This window comes from Monomorium pharaonis, chromosome 10 (assembly GCF_013373865.1).
Source record: "Monomorium pharaonis isolate MP-MQ-018 chromosome 10, ASM1337386v2, whole genome shotgun sequence".
NCBI classification, from domain to species: Eukaryota; Metazoa; Arthropoda; class Insecta; order Hymenoptera; family Formicidae; genus Monomorium; species Monomorium pharaonis.
In genome coordinates, this window is record NC_050476.1 from 14134777 (window position 1) to 14149676 (window position 14900).

Sequence of the window (14900 nt, forward strand, 5' to 3'; positions counted from 1 at the left end):
ATCTCGATGCTGACGTGTTATTAGGCGTCGACTTCTGGGCTCGCTTGCGCCAGGCCATCCCGCCACCGCCGATACGTCGCGACCCCCGCGACTACGCCACCGCACATCTCCGGAACAAGCTACGGGGGGCCTCGCGCCGACCGAGAGGGAAAAACTCCGCGAATTCCTGGAACACGAGCTACCACTTTTTGACGACATACGGGGGCCCACCGACCGCGTCCAGCATACAATCCGCGTCCGGAATAACGCCCCTATTAAACAGAGATACAGACCCCGCAATCCCGCCATGCAAGCGATTATCGACGCCGAGGTCGAAGAAATGCTCCGCGACGGCGTTATTGAACCCTCCCGCAGCGCGTGGAGCTCACCGATCGTGATCGTACGAAAAAAGGACGGCAAAACCGCGTTTTTGTGTCGATTTCCGCCGGGTGAACGAGGTCACCGAGCCCGATGCGTATCCGCTCCCGCAGATCACCGCCACTCTAGATAAGCTGCGAGGGGCCAGATACCTGACCACGCTGGACCTGCGGAGCGGGTACTGGCAGGTCCCACTCGCCCCTGAGAGCCGCCCGGTGACCGCGTTTACTGTTCCCGGCAAGGGACTTTTCCAATTTCGGGTAATGCCGTTCGGATTACACTCCGCGCCCGCGACGTTCCAACGCCTGCTGGACGCGGTCCTGGGACCTGAGCTGGAGCCGCGGGTTTTCGTGTATCTAGACGACATCATTGTCGTGACTTCCTCACTCGAGGAGCACCTCGAGACGCTACGCGAAGTGTTCCGGCGGCTGCGGGAGGCCCGCCTACGGCTCAATCCGGAGAAATGCAAATTTGGGGTAAACCGCCTCACATACCTCGGGCACGTGGTCGACCGCGACGGGATTCGGACCGACCCAGAGAAAACCGACGCGATTGCGAAATGGGAGGTACCCACGACCGTCCGACAGGTGCGACGGTTTCTGGGGGTCGCATCCTGGTATCGACGGTTCGTCCGGGACTTCGCCGCCATCTCCGCTCCCTTGACGCAGCTGACGCGGAAAACGTCAAATGGCGATGGGGAACCGAGCAACAAACAGCCTTTGACTCGCTAAAAACACGCTCACGTCCGCGCCGGTTCTCGCATGCCCGGACTTCACCCGCCAGTTTGTCGTACAGACAGACGCAAGTACGTCAGGGTTGGGGGCGGTCCTCACCCAAGACTTCCCCGAAGGGGAACGCGTGATCGCGTACGCCAGCCGGACGCTCAACGCCGCTGAACGGAATTACAGCGCAACCGAACTCGAGTGCCTCGCGGTCATCTGGGGCGTCCGGAAATTCCGCTGTTACCCTCGAGGGCTACCGGTTTAGGGTCGTCACCGACCACCAGTCCTTGCGCTGGCTCCGAACGCTGGATTCACCGACCGGTCGGCTGGGCCGATGGGCCTTTGAATTACAACAATACAACTTCGAGGTCAAATATAGAAAGGGAGCACTAAACCGCGTGGCCGACGCGTTATCCCGCCAAACCGCCGTAAGCACGATCACACGCCCAAAATGTCCCTGGTACCGGCGCATGTGGCAGGCCGTTAAAAAGGCACCTCGAGACGTTCCGGATTATCGGATAGAGAAGGGCAAACTTAAAAAACACGTGCTACATACCCTAAATTTCAAGGAAATACCGCCCGAATCGCAGTGGAAGCACTGCGTTCCGACCGACGAGCGCACCGAGATCCTGCGCCGGTACCACGACCAACCGACCGCAGGGCATCTCGGGATCGCTAAGACTATCGCCCGCGTGGCGGAACATTATTACTGGCCGGGGATGTTCCGTTACATCGCCCGGTACGTCCGCCAATGCCCGGAATGCCTGGCGCACAAGCCCGCTCAGACGCGACCCGCCGGCCTTTTACATCCGACTCCGGTGATACGGCCCTGGCAGCAGGTGGCGATAGACCTCGTCGGCCCGTTACCACGCACCGCCCGAGGACACACGTGGGCGCTCACCATGCAGGATCGGTTCACCCAAGTGGCTCGAAGTCCGCGTCCTGCGTCGCGCCTCCGCGAATAACATTGTCGACAAAGTCACCGAGGCAATAATTCTGCGACACGGGTGTCCGGAAGAAATACTATCCGACAACGGGACTCAATTACGATCCACGCAGTTTGAGCATCTGTTAAGAAAGAACGGTATCCGCCACCGGCTCACACCCGCGTACGCCCCGCACTGCAACCCAGTGGAGAGAACAAATCGGGTATTAAAAACAATGATTGCTCAGTACCTCCGACGGAACCATCGCACCTGGGACGAGCACGTCAGTGAGTTGCAATTCGCGTATAATACGGCAACGCACGAGGCCACCGGGTATACCCCCGCGTTCCTGATTTACGGGCGGGAGCTCCGACGACCGACCGAACCCCCCGCCGAAACCGAACGCGGACCGCCACACGCATTACAGCGCCGGCTCCGCGACGCATACGAAGTAGTCGAAATCCAAAACGCGCGCGCATTCCAGAAGCAAGAACGCCATTACAACCTCCGCCGCCGAGACTGGCAACCAAAGGCGGGGGAATGGGTCTGGAAACGCGACCACCCTCTATCTAAACGCGCGGGACGCGTTTAACGCGAAGTTGGCACCTAAGTTCATCGGCCCGCTGGAAGTCCGACGCATCATCTCCCCCGTTATAGTCGACCTGCGAAGCCGGGGGGGTAAGTGGTACCGACACGTCCACGTGCAAGACCTGCGGGCTACCGATAACCAAAGGCACGATGACGACGATACCAGCACCGACGACGAACAATAGGCCGATCACGCGGACCGCACGAGGCTACCGAACGAACGGGGCGCCGCGGAAGCTCGCACAAGCAGCAGCCAAGGCACACTTCGTCTCGAACCACCCGACCGGGAACAATGGACCACGACGACGTACTCGCAGCCATCAACGCGCTCCTAGACGAGCCCGAAGGCTACGATCCAGCACAACCCGGGTTCGACCGCCCAGCGACCGCCCCGGAGTCAACGCCGACAACCACCAGCCGACCAGCGGTCCGCGTCGCCATGGCCGGGTACCGCCAAGGACGTCTAGTACAGCCGTCCGACCGCCGTAACAGCGAGCGAAACGCTTGGATGTTCCAGCCGCCACCCGCACCTCCACGCCGACTACCGACGCCTCGTAACCAGCCGGTGGACCAGCGCAGGCCGACTCTCGAGCCGCTCAGGGTATACGGCCCGGCGCCGCCACCATCAATTCCAGTGGAAGTGGAGCCGGGAACCATCGTCGACGTGCCCCATTTTGCCATCCACGTCAGCCGGCAATACAAGGCCCGGATGGGAAATCGGCGGTGGCACCTGCGGTTTGACCGCTGCGGACGACTCCGATCCTGCCGCGAAAATCCTACCCCCCCGGCTTCAAGCCAAGAATAAGCGCCCTAGGGTCAGCGCCACTCTTAAAGAGGGGGTGGTGTAACGAACCGCGTTCCTAAGCGGCTAACAACGACCGCAAGGCCCGGCCGACCATCCGCCGGGCCAAGAAACGGGCCGAGAAACGGACGAGAGCGCGCCCATAAGCACTCCACACCGCCGAGATGACGCGCATCTCGGAGGCGCTTCGCCTCCCTCCTCTCGAACCAGCATCCCGGAGATGTAACCGAGAGGAGGCCGAGGAACTCCGAAAACTCTCGAGTCGCTGCCGGGGACCATATATAAGGCCGCCCGGCAGCGACAAACTTCACTTCTCGTTATCCCGTCCGATACGTTCCGTCGACGAGAAGACAAGCCCTACGAGCCAGCAAAACGGTGGAGTGTTCTCCGTCATCGCCGAGAGTTCTCGGCCTAGCTCGATTCTTTTTCCTTCCTCGCTAGCAGACAACGGGGGTAGAGCGTGCTCTGTCTCCGCCGAGAGCTCTCGGCAGCTAGCAGGGATCCTTCCCGACCGCATCCTTACGGCCCGGTAAACGACACGGAGTGTTCTCCGTCCTCCCCCGAGAGTACTCGGGGCCGGCGCCGTTCCAGAAAACCAAGCCGCCGTTCGAGGAATTGCCCGTAACAATTCGTAGAAAACATCGGGACGCGAGACAGCCGGTTCCACACCGCGCGCCCGCCGGCCACCTAGCCCAAACGTCGGGCTCGCGACACGCGCCGCCCCGCCTCACCGCGCACCGCCGACATCCCGCCATACCAGACAGCTGATCGGCCCGCTGTCACGCGCTCCGCTCCTGATCACCGGGAAATATCGCTGTACATAGTACGACCGTTGTATATACTTCATTCGCGTTGTAAATATCCGAGTAAACATCATTGTACTTTAATAAAGAAATAAATTGTATCGTTCAACCTATCCACTGCATTTCTGCTGTTTTCTGAACCTTTTTCGCCCTGGCCTTTTATTTCCGACGAGTTAAAATCTCCGCGCGAAAAACGGACGTTACAATTCCATAATATTATAATATAGAATATTATATAATATTATAATAATATATTCTAAAATATTCATTAAAAAGTTTAAAAATTGTTTATAAATAATAAAAATGTACAAATTGTGTTATAAATAGCATCTATTAATCTCTCTCAAGAAAAGTTTTGAAGATATTTGTATATGTATATATATCCTTGATATAATAGCAGAAAATCCTTGATTAATAAATGCAATTTATCCTTTATATTTCCCATAATCTGTACATTCTATTTCTCAATTTGAGAATGATGTACATATTGTTCGTATACTTCTAAGTATTTCGAATATTGAGATCGGTGTACATTTATTAATTATTCTCTTCTCCGCGTAGAAGAGTACATTAAAAATTATTATTTCGCACGAACAACCGCAATGGCTCCGAAGCCGTTTCCTTTATTAATTATTTATAACAATTAGTAAACTTCTATTATTTATAAAAAATGTTTAAATTTTTTAATTAATAATTTAAAATATTATAATATTAAATAATATTATTTTTTTTATATTATATAACATTATTATAAGCGGACATATAACTATCTAAAAACATTTTAGGAATATTATTTAACATTATACAGGGTGTTTGGTAAAGATTTATGCAATTTTTATAAGCAGGTAAAGCGCATTAAGCTGAACAGAAAAGTCCTTATCGTTTTTCCATTTTATCAATAGTTAACGAGTTATAGACTTGTAAAATTTTCTGTATTAGCCCAGCCTACCGGCAAATGCAAGCGCGCCAAGCGCCCGGCCGCGGCGGCCGCCCCTCCCTAGTGCTTGAACCTTGAGATTGCTAGGCGCGCGGGGGGAGTTGTTACAACAAGCGGCAATGGCTACACACAAGTGACGCGTAAAGCTGGATTTTCCATTTGAGTTATGATAGTTCCTTACACAGTAAAAAATTTTGTGTTTTCTTGTTAAAAAATATCCTGGTTAAAACTTTTATGTTAAAATTTAACATATTTGCTTGTTACTTTAACATATTGCTGTTGTGTTAATTCAAGTAAAGTGTTAAATTACTAGAATAACTAAAAAAAAGTGTAAAAGTAACACAATGTGCACGTACTTTTAATTTTACATCATAAATATGTTCTTTATTATTAGTGATAGGATTTAGCTGTTAAAATTGACAAAAAAAAAAAGTTGAATTTACTCTATAATTGAGTTTTAACAAGGACCATTTCATTTTTGAGGACTTTACTATCTACCCTGAGATGGCGCGTTTCTCGTGAAAAAGATTTACCTATTAGGTGAATAAAAGGGGGTCGCCAAGAACAGAGAACCAAGTACGATTGCATTCACATATATTATAATATTAGACTGATTCCAATAATATACACACAAAGTTTTTATCGATGATCCTGGAACGATCTATATATGCAATTGTAAACATTTTTTTCAGAATTTCTAGAATAATTATTATTTAACATATATAATATGTTAAATTAATATATATAACGTGTTAAAATAATATTATGATTGTGTTAAAATAACATATATAATATGTTATTGTTACACGTTATACACGTTACATTTTTACTATAAAATTTTCTCCGTGTAGATTTACGAATATATGAATTTATTAAATGTTTGAAAACTTATAAACAATATTTATTTAATTCAAGAAAATTTTAGTAAGTGTGTGTGTGTGTGTGTGTGTGTGTGTGTGTGTGTGTGTGTGTGTGTGTGTGTGTACATACACGAAAATGTTAAACTTTTTTTTTTAATGTAAAGTGAGGTGTTTATTATCAACAGAATATTTTTTTCAATCATTAAAGATAAGATAATTATTAAAAAAGAATACAATTAAAAGTAAATAATTGATTTTCTTAAAACTAGAATCATATTTTTCTACGTGTGCGTGTGTTGTATATTATAGTAATCAGCATGAATAATAACAGTGATATAAAATCACGAACTAAGGAATAATCATTTTCCTGTCACAAAGTGATTATTGTTTTCTCAGGTACGTACACACACACACACACACACGCGCGCGCGCGCGCACACACACATATACACACATTATATACTAAAATTTTCTTGAATTAAATAAATATTGTTTATAAGTTTTCAAACATTTAATAAATTCATATATTCGTAAATCTACACGGAGAAAATTTTATAATAAAATTATGTATGATTTATTATTTATGATAGTAACCACGAACTGTAAGAAGAAATTTCAGAGAATTATATCATATAAGTAGTGTAAATATTATCGTAATTTGATGAAAAACATAATAAAAATTTTCATAATTCCTCCTTAACACGCGTTTACTACTTACCATAGTAATTTTTACCGCAAAGTTTTTTTTGTGTATTATAAGTCTATCACAAGGATTAATTTTAATAAAAATATAAATACCCTCGTTATTTAATTTTTAATTAAGAATATAAAGTTAAAACAAACATTTTATTTGGTTGTTATTTCCATTTTAATCGATAAAATTTTCTAATGTTGTTTAAAGAAGTATAAATTTTTTTTGAGCACATGATAATAGCTTCTTTTAAAATTTGACAGTTTACGACGTTTAAGACTATCTCACCAAAAAAAATTTTTTGATAAAAATAATTATTATTTATTAAGAAAAAATTTAGTAATTGCTTCTTTAAGCATTAGAACTGATATTTTTTTGTACACATGTATGTACACGTACACATTGCTGCTTGTTGTAACAACTCCCCCCGCGCGCCTAGCAATCTCAAGGTTCAAGCGCTAGGGAGAGGCGGTCGCCGCGGCCGGGCGCTCGGCGCACTTGATTTGCCGATAGGCCGGGCTAATACAGAAAATTTTACAAGTCTATAACTCGTTAACTATTGCGAAAATGGAAAAACGATAAGGACTTTTCTGTTCAGCTTAATGCGCTCTACCTGCTTATAAAAATTGCATAAATCTTTATCAAACACCCTGTATAATATAAAACAAAAATATTATTGTATAATTTACGTTTTTTATTATAATGTACTTAAGTAAATGTAGTATCTAATAATAATGACTATAACTATTTTTACAATATAATATGTAATATACTATCAAAAATATATAGTATTTGTACACAAACTTTGTACAAAACTTTTTTCAATAATTCAATATAAGACTTGGACAATCGAATCGGTATTATTGAACTATAAAAATTCTGGTTTTAATAATTTCGAAGCATTAAAGTTTATATTATAATAATTACTACTTATTTTTGTATATATCATTATGTATCGAAGTTGCTTCTGATAATAACTTATCATCCTCATTGATAGTACAAGATGCCATCTTTTCATTTGATTTTGCAACCTAATTGTAAACAATAAATCAAATTTTCAACAAACTTATAATAAATCTTACATAAAATAATATTATTTTATATAAAGTAATGCTATAAAATTATACTTAATTTAACAATTAAACACTACTTATTTAGTTGTTACAGTAAAACGAGATATTATTTATTTAAATAAATAGATTTAACTAAAAAATAATAAAATATTGTTTTGTTGCATTATTTGAAATATCGTACTCATGATGTAGAGTCATATCAAGTAAATATGTTAAAGAAAGTCTAGAAGAGAGAAAAACATCGTCCTGACTTAACATTGTGAAAACGATATTTCAAGTGATGTAACAATTTAATAAAAAATAATAAAACCTTGATTTGTTGAAGTTCTTCAAGTGCAATATCTTTTTTTGAAGTTTTCAGATATTTTCTTACAAACGGTGCCACAAGCATTGGATCCAATTTATCAACATCTTCGGAAGTAATCAGAGTTACAATGAGACCAACACCCATGGTCACTAAGGCACCAGTTATGGTATACCAAAGATAACTGATTCGGTATAATGCCCATGGTTCCCTATATATTAAAAAAATAAATATAAATTATATGGGTGTTACATTATTTAACAAAAAAATAAGAAACATATGTTATCTTCTATTATTGTGATGTTTCCATTATTTGGACAAATCATTATTACAAGATATGATCAAGTAGTTCCCAAACTGTCTTCATAAAAAAAACTTTAATACTTATCGGTACAAATTTATTTTTAATTATCTTTAATTGGCTTTAAAGTAGTCCTTTCAGACACTTTTACGATTGTACCAGCGAATCTGTTATTTTTGAAAACATTTTAAAAATAATTTTTTGGAATCAAGAGGTACAGTAGTGTCTTGTGCCAAGTGTACGCGCAGCAAGGCACCACCGCTATTTCTTTTACGCGAGACTCCGTTCGCAAGATTCTGTAGATTAGATCTTAATAACGGCTGAATCGATTAATTTTTAAATGAGTTTAATGAATAGTTTAGATCCGATTTGTATAATAAAAATATTTTTATTTCATTACGTGATTTACAAGCGAAGATATCGCGATTTAAAATTTCACAACAAGAGTAAAATATTTTAAGAAACGTCGTCGTCGTCATTATTATTTTTATCAAGAGGCACGGCAGTGCCTCGCGCCAAGTATATGCGCAGTGAGGCACCACTTACGCGAGACACCGTTTGCGAGATTCCGTAGTCGGATTCTTAATAATAGCTGAATCGATTGATTCCTAAGTAGGTTTAATGAATAGCTTGAATCCGATTTATATTATAAAAGTGTTTTTATTTTTCCGTTACGTAAAACATAATTCTAAAGCTTGCCTTATGAGCGGGGATATCGTGTTTTAAAGTTTTCGCTCAAGAGTAAATTTGGTTAAGAAACGTCGTTATTATTGTTATCGTCGTCGTCATCCGGCGCTCAGGACAAATAGCGGGGGTTTATACTGTTACTTTCGGTGCGACAGATAGGGTACGAGTTGACACGGACACAAAAATTGACAAAAGGTGCGTTCCATTTCATGCATGATGTGCATGGAAAACTTGAAGATTGTTCCATTTTATTCCATACACAATTCATGCGCGTATAAAAACCATCTTGCCGCCTGCTACACGTAGCGCATGAGAACGCATAAACTGCTTCAGCTCTCGAGCTTTCGAATCTTTTACAGCAGCGAGCGATCGACAATCGACTATCTGCTGTCTCCTTTCTTTGAAAGAGACAGTTCGAGAGAAAAGGAGATAGTAAATAGTCGAGCGCCGTCGAACAAGCTATTCGTTATCCCCTCCACTTACAGCACGCTGCTGTAAAAAGATGCGAGACTGGAAGCACTCTCGAGGTGAGGTAGCTTATACGCGTATGCGTTTCATGCGCAAAAGCAAAGTTATTTGCCGGTAAAGAGATCCTTTGTTTCTGGAAAGAAATTTATTTTACAACATAAAGGAGCTATAAGTTATGTGGACAACGAATTATGGACGTTTGCCATGTCAGAAGCCGAATTCTTGATAGCATCAAGTGGCAGTAAGTATTAACATCGTGAAAAGTTTTTATTGTAACCTCAAATTTCTTGTAGCAGTGTATTCATTCCATCAAAACATAATTCTAAAGCTTGATTTATGCAGGCTGTAATCGATAAATCATGTCGAAAGTAAAATAACTGAATTTTCCATGTAATTAAGAATTTATGGGTGAAAACATAAAAATCTCAGTATTAAAAGCCGGTTTTGACATAAGGTACCGATAAGCCAGCATAAATCAGACTGTATAATCATATTTTAAATATTAAGACATTAAAGCATTGTTTTTATGGAATAGCACTCACTACTTATAAAATATACCTTAAATAATTAAAGTTATTTTATTTTACCGACGAAATATGGTATTAATCAATGAAAGAGCTAATAAACCAGAAAAATCTGTAGATGCAAAATCTAAAATAAACGAATTTAAAAAAAGTTTTATTTGGCCAGATCAGGCCAAATCTTTTATTTTTGGACATTATAAAAATAAGGAGCCTGAGTTTACTTCAAGCTTAAAATGTCACAATAAAATATGAACAGATATTAATAATGAGATGAAAGAGGCAAACTACAACGTCACTGCTGCGCAATGCCAAAATAAAATCCGGTTTGAAAAGGACATACAAAAACATAAATGATAGCAATAAGAAATCGGGAAACTTTGCCAGTTCTTGGACTTTTTATTCCACAATGAATTCTATATTTGAAAAAAAAACATGAGTAGAACCTGTATCAACCGCTACCAGTGATGGTCCATCTTCCTTAGGCTTTTCTTCATCAGAGAACTCCAGCGCATCAGAAAAATTAACCAAAAACTGGATAATTGAATAAGTTAACTTTTTAAAGTTTAATTTAAAGTCAATAGCTAAAAAATTAAATTAAAAGTTAATAACTTCTTATTGATGAACTTTTTATTTAGTGATTGGTCAAAGGCAAATAAAAACCTAAAAAAAGGCGGGTAGAAACAATTTTTGAATCACAAAAATAAAAGAAGATAAACAAAAGGAGAAATCAGATAAAGAATAGCGAAGAGCAAAAAAATAGGAAGATAGAGTTGCATCAAATGCAACGAAGACAGTTTTAACAGTCTTTAATTGAACTGCTGGCTAAAATAGTAGAACGCAAGTAGCCTAAAATTTTATTATATTTGTAATGAACCATTGTTATGCGACCGTTGCGACTGTAAGATACAGGGCCGTTGCCCTTCTACTTCGCGTAGCTCCCTCCGTTATCTCGTTTCCTCTCACGCCCCCGGTCCTCTTATCATCGGACTATAAAAGCCCTCCACCAGTGATAAGAAGACAGATCTCCGATCCTCTCAGCAGAGTGAGCTGAGCTTCCTTGTGCACGTACTGACAATGAGTGCCGCTAACCTAGAAACCCGATTTCCGTAACAGCGCGTACTGAGCGCTTCCTCAACGCCACGCACTACACCGCCTCACTCGTTATCCGACTCCCGGTTCGCGTATTGAGTGATCGCTCTCGACACCGTTCTCGGGAACCCCGTACTGAGGAGAAACCGACGCCGCGGATGATCATTCTCGCAGGATGCTTGTCAACGACAATTGATCGTCGCAACAGCTGATTGCCGTGACAGCCGACCGGAGCTCCGCACCGAGCTGTACCGCGCAGCTGCGCATCGCCGCGATCAATACGAGCGCCGCCACGGCCAATTCGAACGCCACTGCGCAGTCGCGACCGTACCGCCGCAACCAATCCGAGCGACGCATCCCTCGCGATCGACCGCTACCGCCAATCCACGCACTGACCGACCGGCGCACGCATCGTGCGCACCGTCGCAACCGCCGCAATCACTCCGAGCGCAACATTACTGCGAAATACTCCGCACGCACGCGTGCTACGACATCGCCAGCAGCAAGCATTGCGTACCTCGCAAGACGAGGCAACACACCTGGGGCTCGATTCTTGAATTCATTCGCAAGAAAACGTATGCGCAAATACCCGCTCTAACAGAAAAGTTGCAAGTTTATTGGTTAAAAGCCATACGATAGCCAATAAATTTTCAACTTTTTTATAAGAACAGAATTTGCGAATACGTTTCTCTTGCAAATGAATTCAAGAATCAAGCCCCTGTATTGTACATATTAGCGTAGGGACACTAAATAATACAGCACACAAAAAAATGGTTGGGCGGACCAGACTAGTCAATGCTTTGTGACGATTCGTCACTAGTCCAGGGGCCGACCATCCGCTCCACTACACGGGACTCGGCGTCTACGGACGCCCTCCCCGAAAATCTAAGATTTCCCCACGGGAAACCATTTCCACCACGCAGCTAAGAGCGCGTGGGGATCGTCCCGGCGGGTATATAAGCCGGGCGCGATCTAGACCAGACACCAGTCCCGTTCTGTCGACTGAGCAGGTTTCCTGACCGCCCCGACGCCTGGTCCTCGCTGACATTCGATTATCCTTGTGTCCACCGACGGAGCAGGCCACCTGGCCGCCCTGCCGCCCGGTTCTCGCCGGCGTTCGGCTATCCTTGTTTCTGCCGACGGAGCAGGCCACCTGGCCACCCGGTTCTCGCCGGTGACCACGCGTCGCGACCGCGTTCTAAGGTGCTGCGCACTAGCGCGCTCCCGTCCGGCTAACGTAGCTAGGCTAAGTTGTATATTTTGTATATATCCCCGTAAGCTAAGTAAATGTATAAGATGGGCTAAGGTTTATAATAAAGGTTGTTAACTTGATAACGGTGTGCGCAAGTTGGTTTCTCCCCCTTCTCTCGAATCCTGGTACCCGCGAGTATCCGCCATTTTGAAAAATGAGTAACTGACTAAAGATTCGTACTCAGCGACCTCGAAAATGTGAGAAATGGCTATTCACACACATATATCGTAATAAAATATGATTTCCATGTATTTGGACGCTATACTGCATCCACCATCTTGAACTACTTGAACTACTTAAAAAAATCAATTAATAATCATAGTTTATACTTTAAAAAGGCAAACTTCGTCATTTCAATCGTTTACAACAGTCATGGACAAAATTTTTCAAAGTTTTCTACTATAAAAAGTCAATAGTCGATGAAAAAATTTATATCAACTTTGAGCCGCCATATTTAATTTCCAATAAAAAATTTTGAAATTTTGACCCCGGAATCTGAAAGAGCAACTCTTTTTACGTAGAAGAGCATATTTTGTTTTAAGTTTTCATGTGATCTCATCACTTTTCTGAGCCGAAAACCAATCGACTATAAAATGTCCGCTTGGGAAGTAATGAGTTAACAAGATTTCCTGTTCCTGCCATAAATTTATTGTCATGTCGTGTAGCAAGGTTTGCTCTGTTATTTGCTTAAATTTTGCATTTTATCGTGTCGGAACAAATCTTGTAATTTCTATACGTAATATTTATGTACAAGTCTTTCTCTGTTATTTGCAGTATCGTGTGATGAAAACTTTTGCCGTAAATTTGCTCGAAACTTTTAGAAAACAAAGCAACAGACAATTACTTGTCATAAAATTGTTGTCAAAATTGAAACAATCCTTGCTGTAAAGCTTTCACGATATGTGATTTTAACAGGCTTGGCTAGCTGGGTAGTTGATATGAGAGTCCAAGAAATGCAACTTAAGATTCATTAAACAACGTAGTTTTTCATAGTCTACATCTTTCCGCCACTCTTTCTCTGTAATCTTGACTTTCGTGGTTTCCTAGAAAATTTTCTGTGACACCTTTGAAACTTAGCCATGCTGCTCTTTCGTCTTTATTCATTTTGGTGACAAAATTGTCGTCTTTCAACATTTTACGTATTTGAGGTCCGTCGAAAATTTCTTCCCGTAATTTTGCATCAGAGACGTTGAAAAACTTTTCTTGTAAATACTGGTAGCATTCACCTTTTTTATTCAGAGCTTTCACTTATTATTTCATGAGTCCCAATTTGATATGAAGAAGTAGAAAAAGAACTTTTGAAGGTTTAACTAACGGTTTATTTATGATATTTTTAAACCCAGGTTGCAAAGACATTCTTGTCGGCCATTTTTTTTGTTATGGTTCGTTTGATCTCTACTATCCCATTCACATAGAAAGCATGGATTTTTTGTGTAACCTGATTGTTGATTCAATAATGGTGAGAATTTTTAGATCCTCACAAATTTGCCATCCATGTTCTGTGTATTTAATTTTTTCAAGAACTGTTTTCAAGTTTGTGTACTGTTCTTTTATCACTACCAAGTGCGCTACAGGAATGGAGGCATATACATAAATATTGTGCAGCAACACTGCTTTCAAGTTTTTTTTAGAAGAATCGATGAATAGTTTTTACTCATCAAACTTGTAATATCCAAGTTTCAGTTTGTTCATTAATCCAAACCTTCGAAAATAAAAGAGTTATATATAATTTAAAAAAGGAGTGAATTTTCTACACTTTATTATTTACAGAAGATCAGATTTGTCATACGTATTAAATTTTCCCCGGGTAATGTGGTTACGCAAGTTTGCACGCTCCGGATTATACATTTGTGAGCCAAACTGTTTTTACAATGTGTTTTTTTGAGGTTAGAAAAAAATGAGCCAATTCAGCAATTCTGACCTTGAATTTGGATTCATCGGGTCAAAATACATAAGGAGGGAATGATTCACTTGGACACAGTATAATTAGATACAATGCAAATAAACACGGTAAAAATGGACTCAAAATAATGTACACGGTTCATTTCGACACAGGAATTTTGGACACAATAATTTTGTACACAGGAAAAATAAATTCTGGACAAATGACAATTTGGACACGAAAAAAATGTACATCGTGCAATTGGACACGTAAAATGTGTACACCACAATGTTGTACACCGCCAAGTTATACACCGTAAAGTTGTACACCGCAAAGTTGTATACCGCAAAGTTGTACACGGTGTAATTTTGTATTGGAAATCTGCAAACACATATAAACTTTACTTTGTTTGCAATTGTTGCCGCGTTAGGTTTTCGCAGAGAGAGAGAGAGAGAGAAAGAGAGAGAGAGAGAGAGAGAGAGAGAGAGTGAGAGAGGGGAGGGGGTAGAAAGAGAATACCACACTTGTTCTTTCTTCTAAACGTATAACACCTTTTAATTGAAAACTGAGGGTATACACGCCAAAGGATCTATTTTCTGTTCGGATTACAATTATATGTATTTACGAAAAAAAA

At 42.0% G+C, this 14900-nt stretch overlaps 1 protein-coding gene across 6 annotated transcripts in view; it reads right to left on the reverse strand.

The window, feature by feature from the left end:
* Positions 1–7429: 7429 nt before the first annotated feature.
* The window catches only part of LOC105833171 (sodium-coupled monocarboxylate transporter 1), a 187662-nt gene continuing 180191 nt past the window's right edge, over positions 7430–14900 (reverse strand). For all 6 annotated transcript variants that reach the window (XM_036293373.1, XM_036293368.1, XM_036293369.1 and 3 more), the window contains 2 exons: positions 8070–8274; positions 7430–7717 (listed from right to left, as the gene is read on the reverse strand). In XM_036293373.1, the coding sequence (XP_036149266.1) occupies positions 7613–7717; positions 8070–8274 (310 nt within the window). In that variant the 3' untranslated portion in view covers positions 7430–7612. The remainder of the gene's footprint in view (positions 7718–8069; positions 8275–14900) is intronic.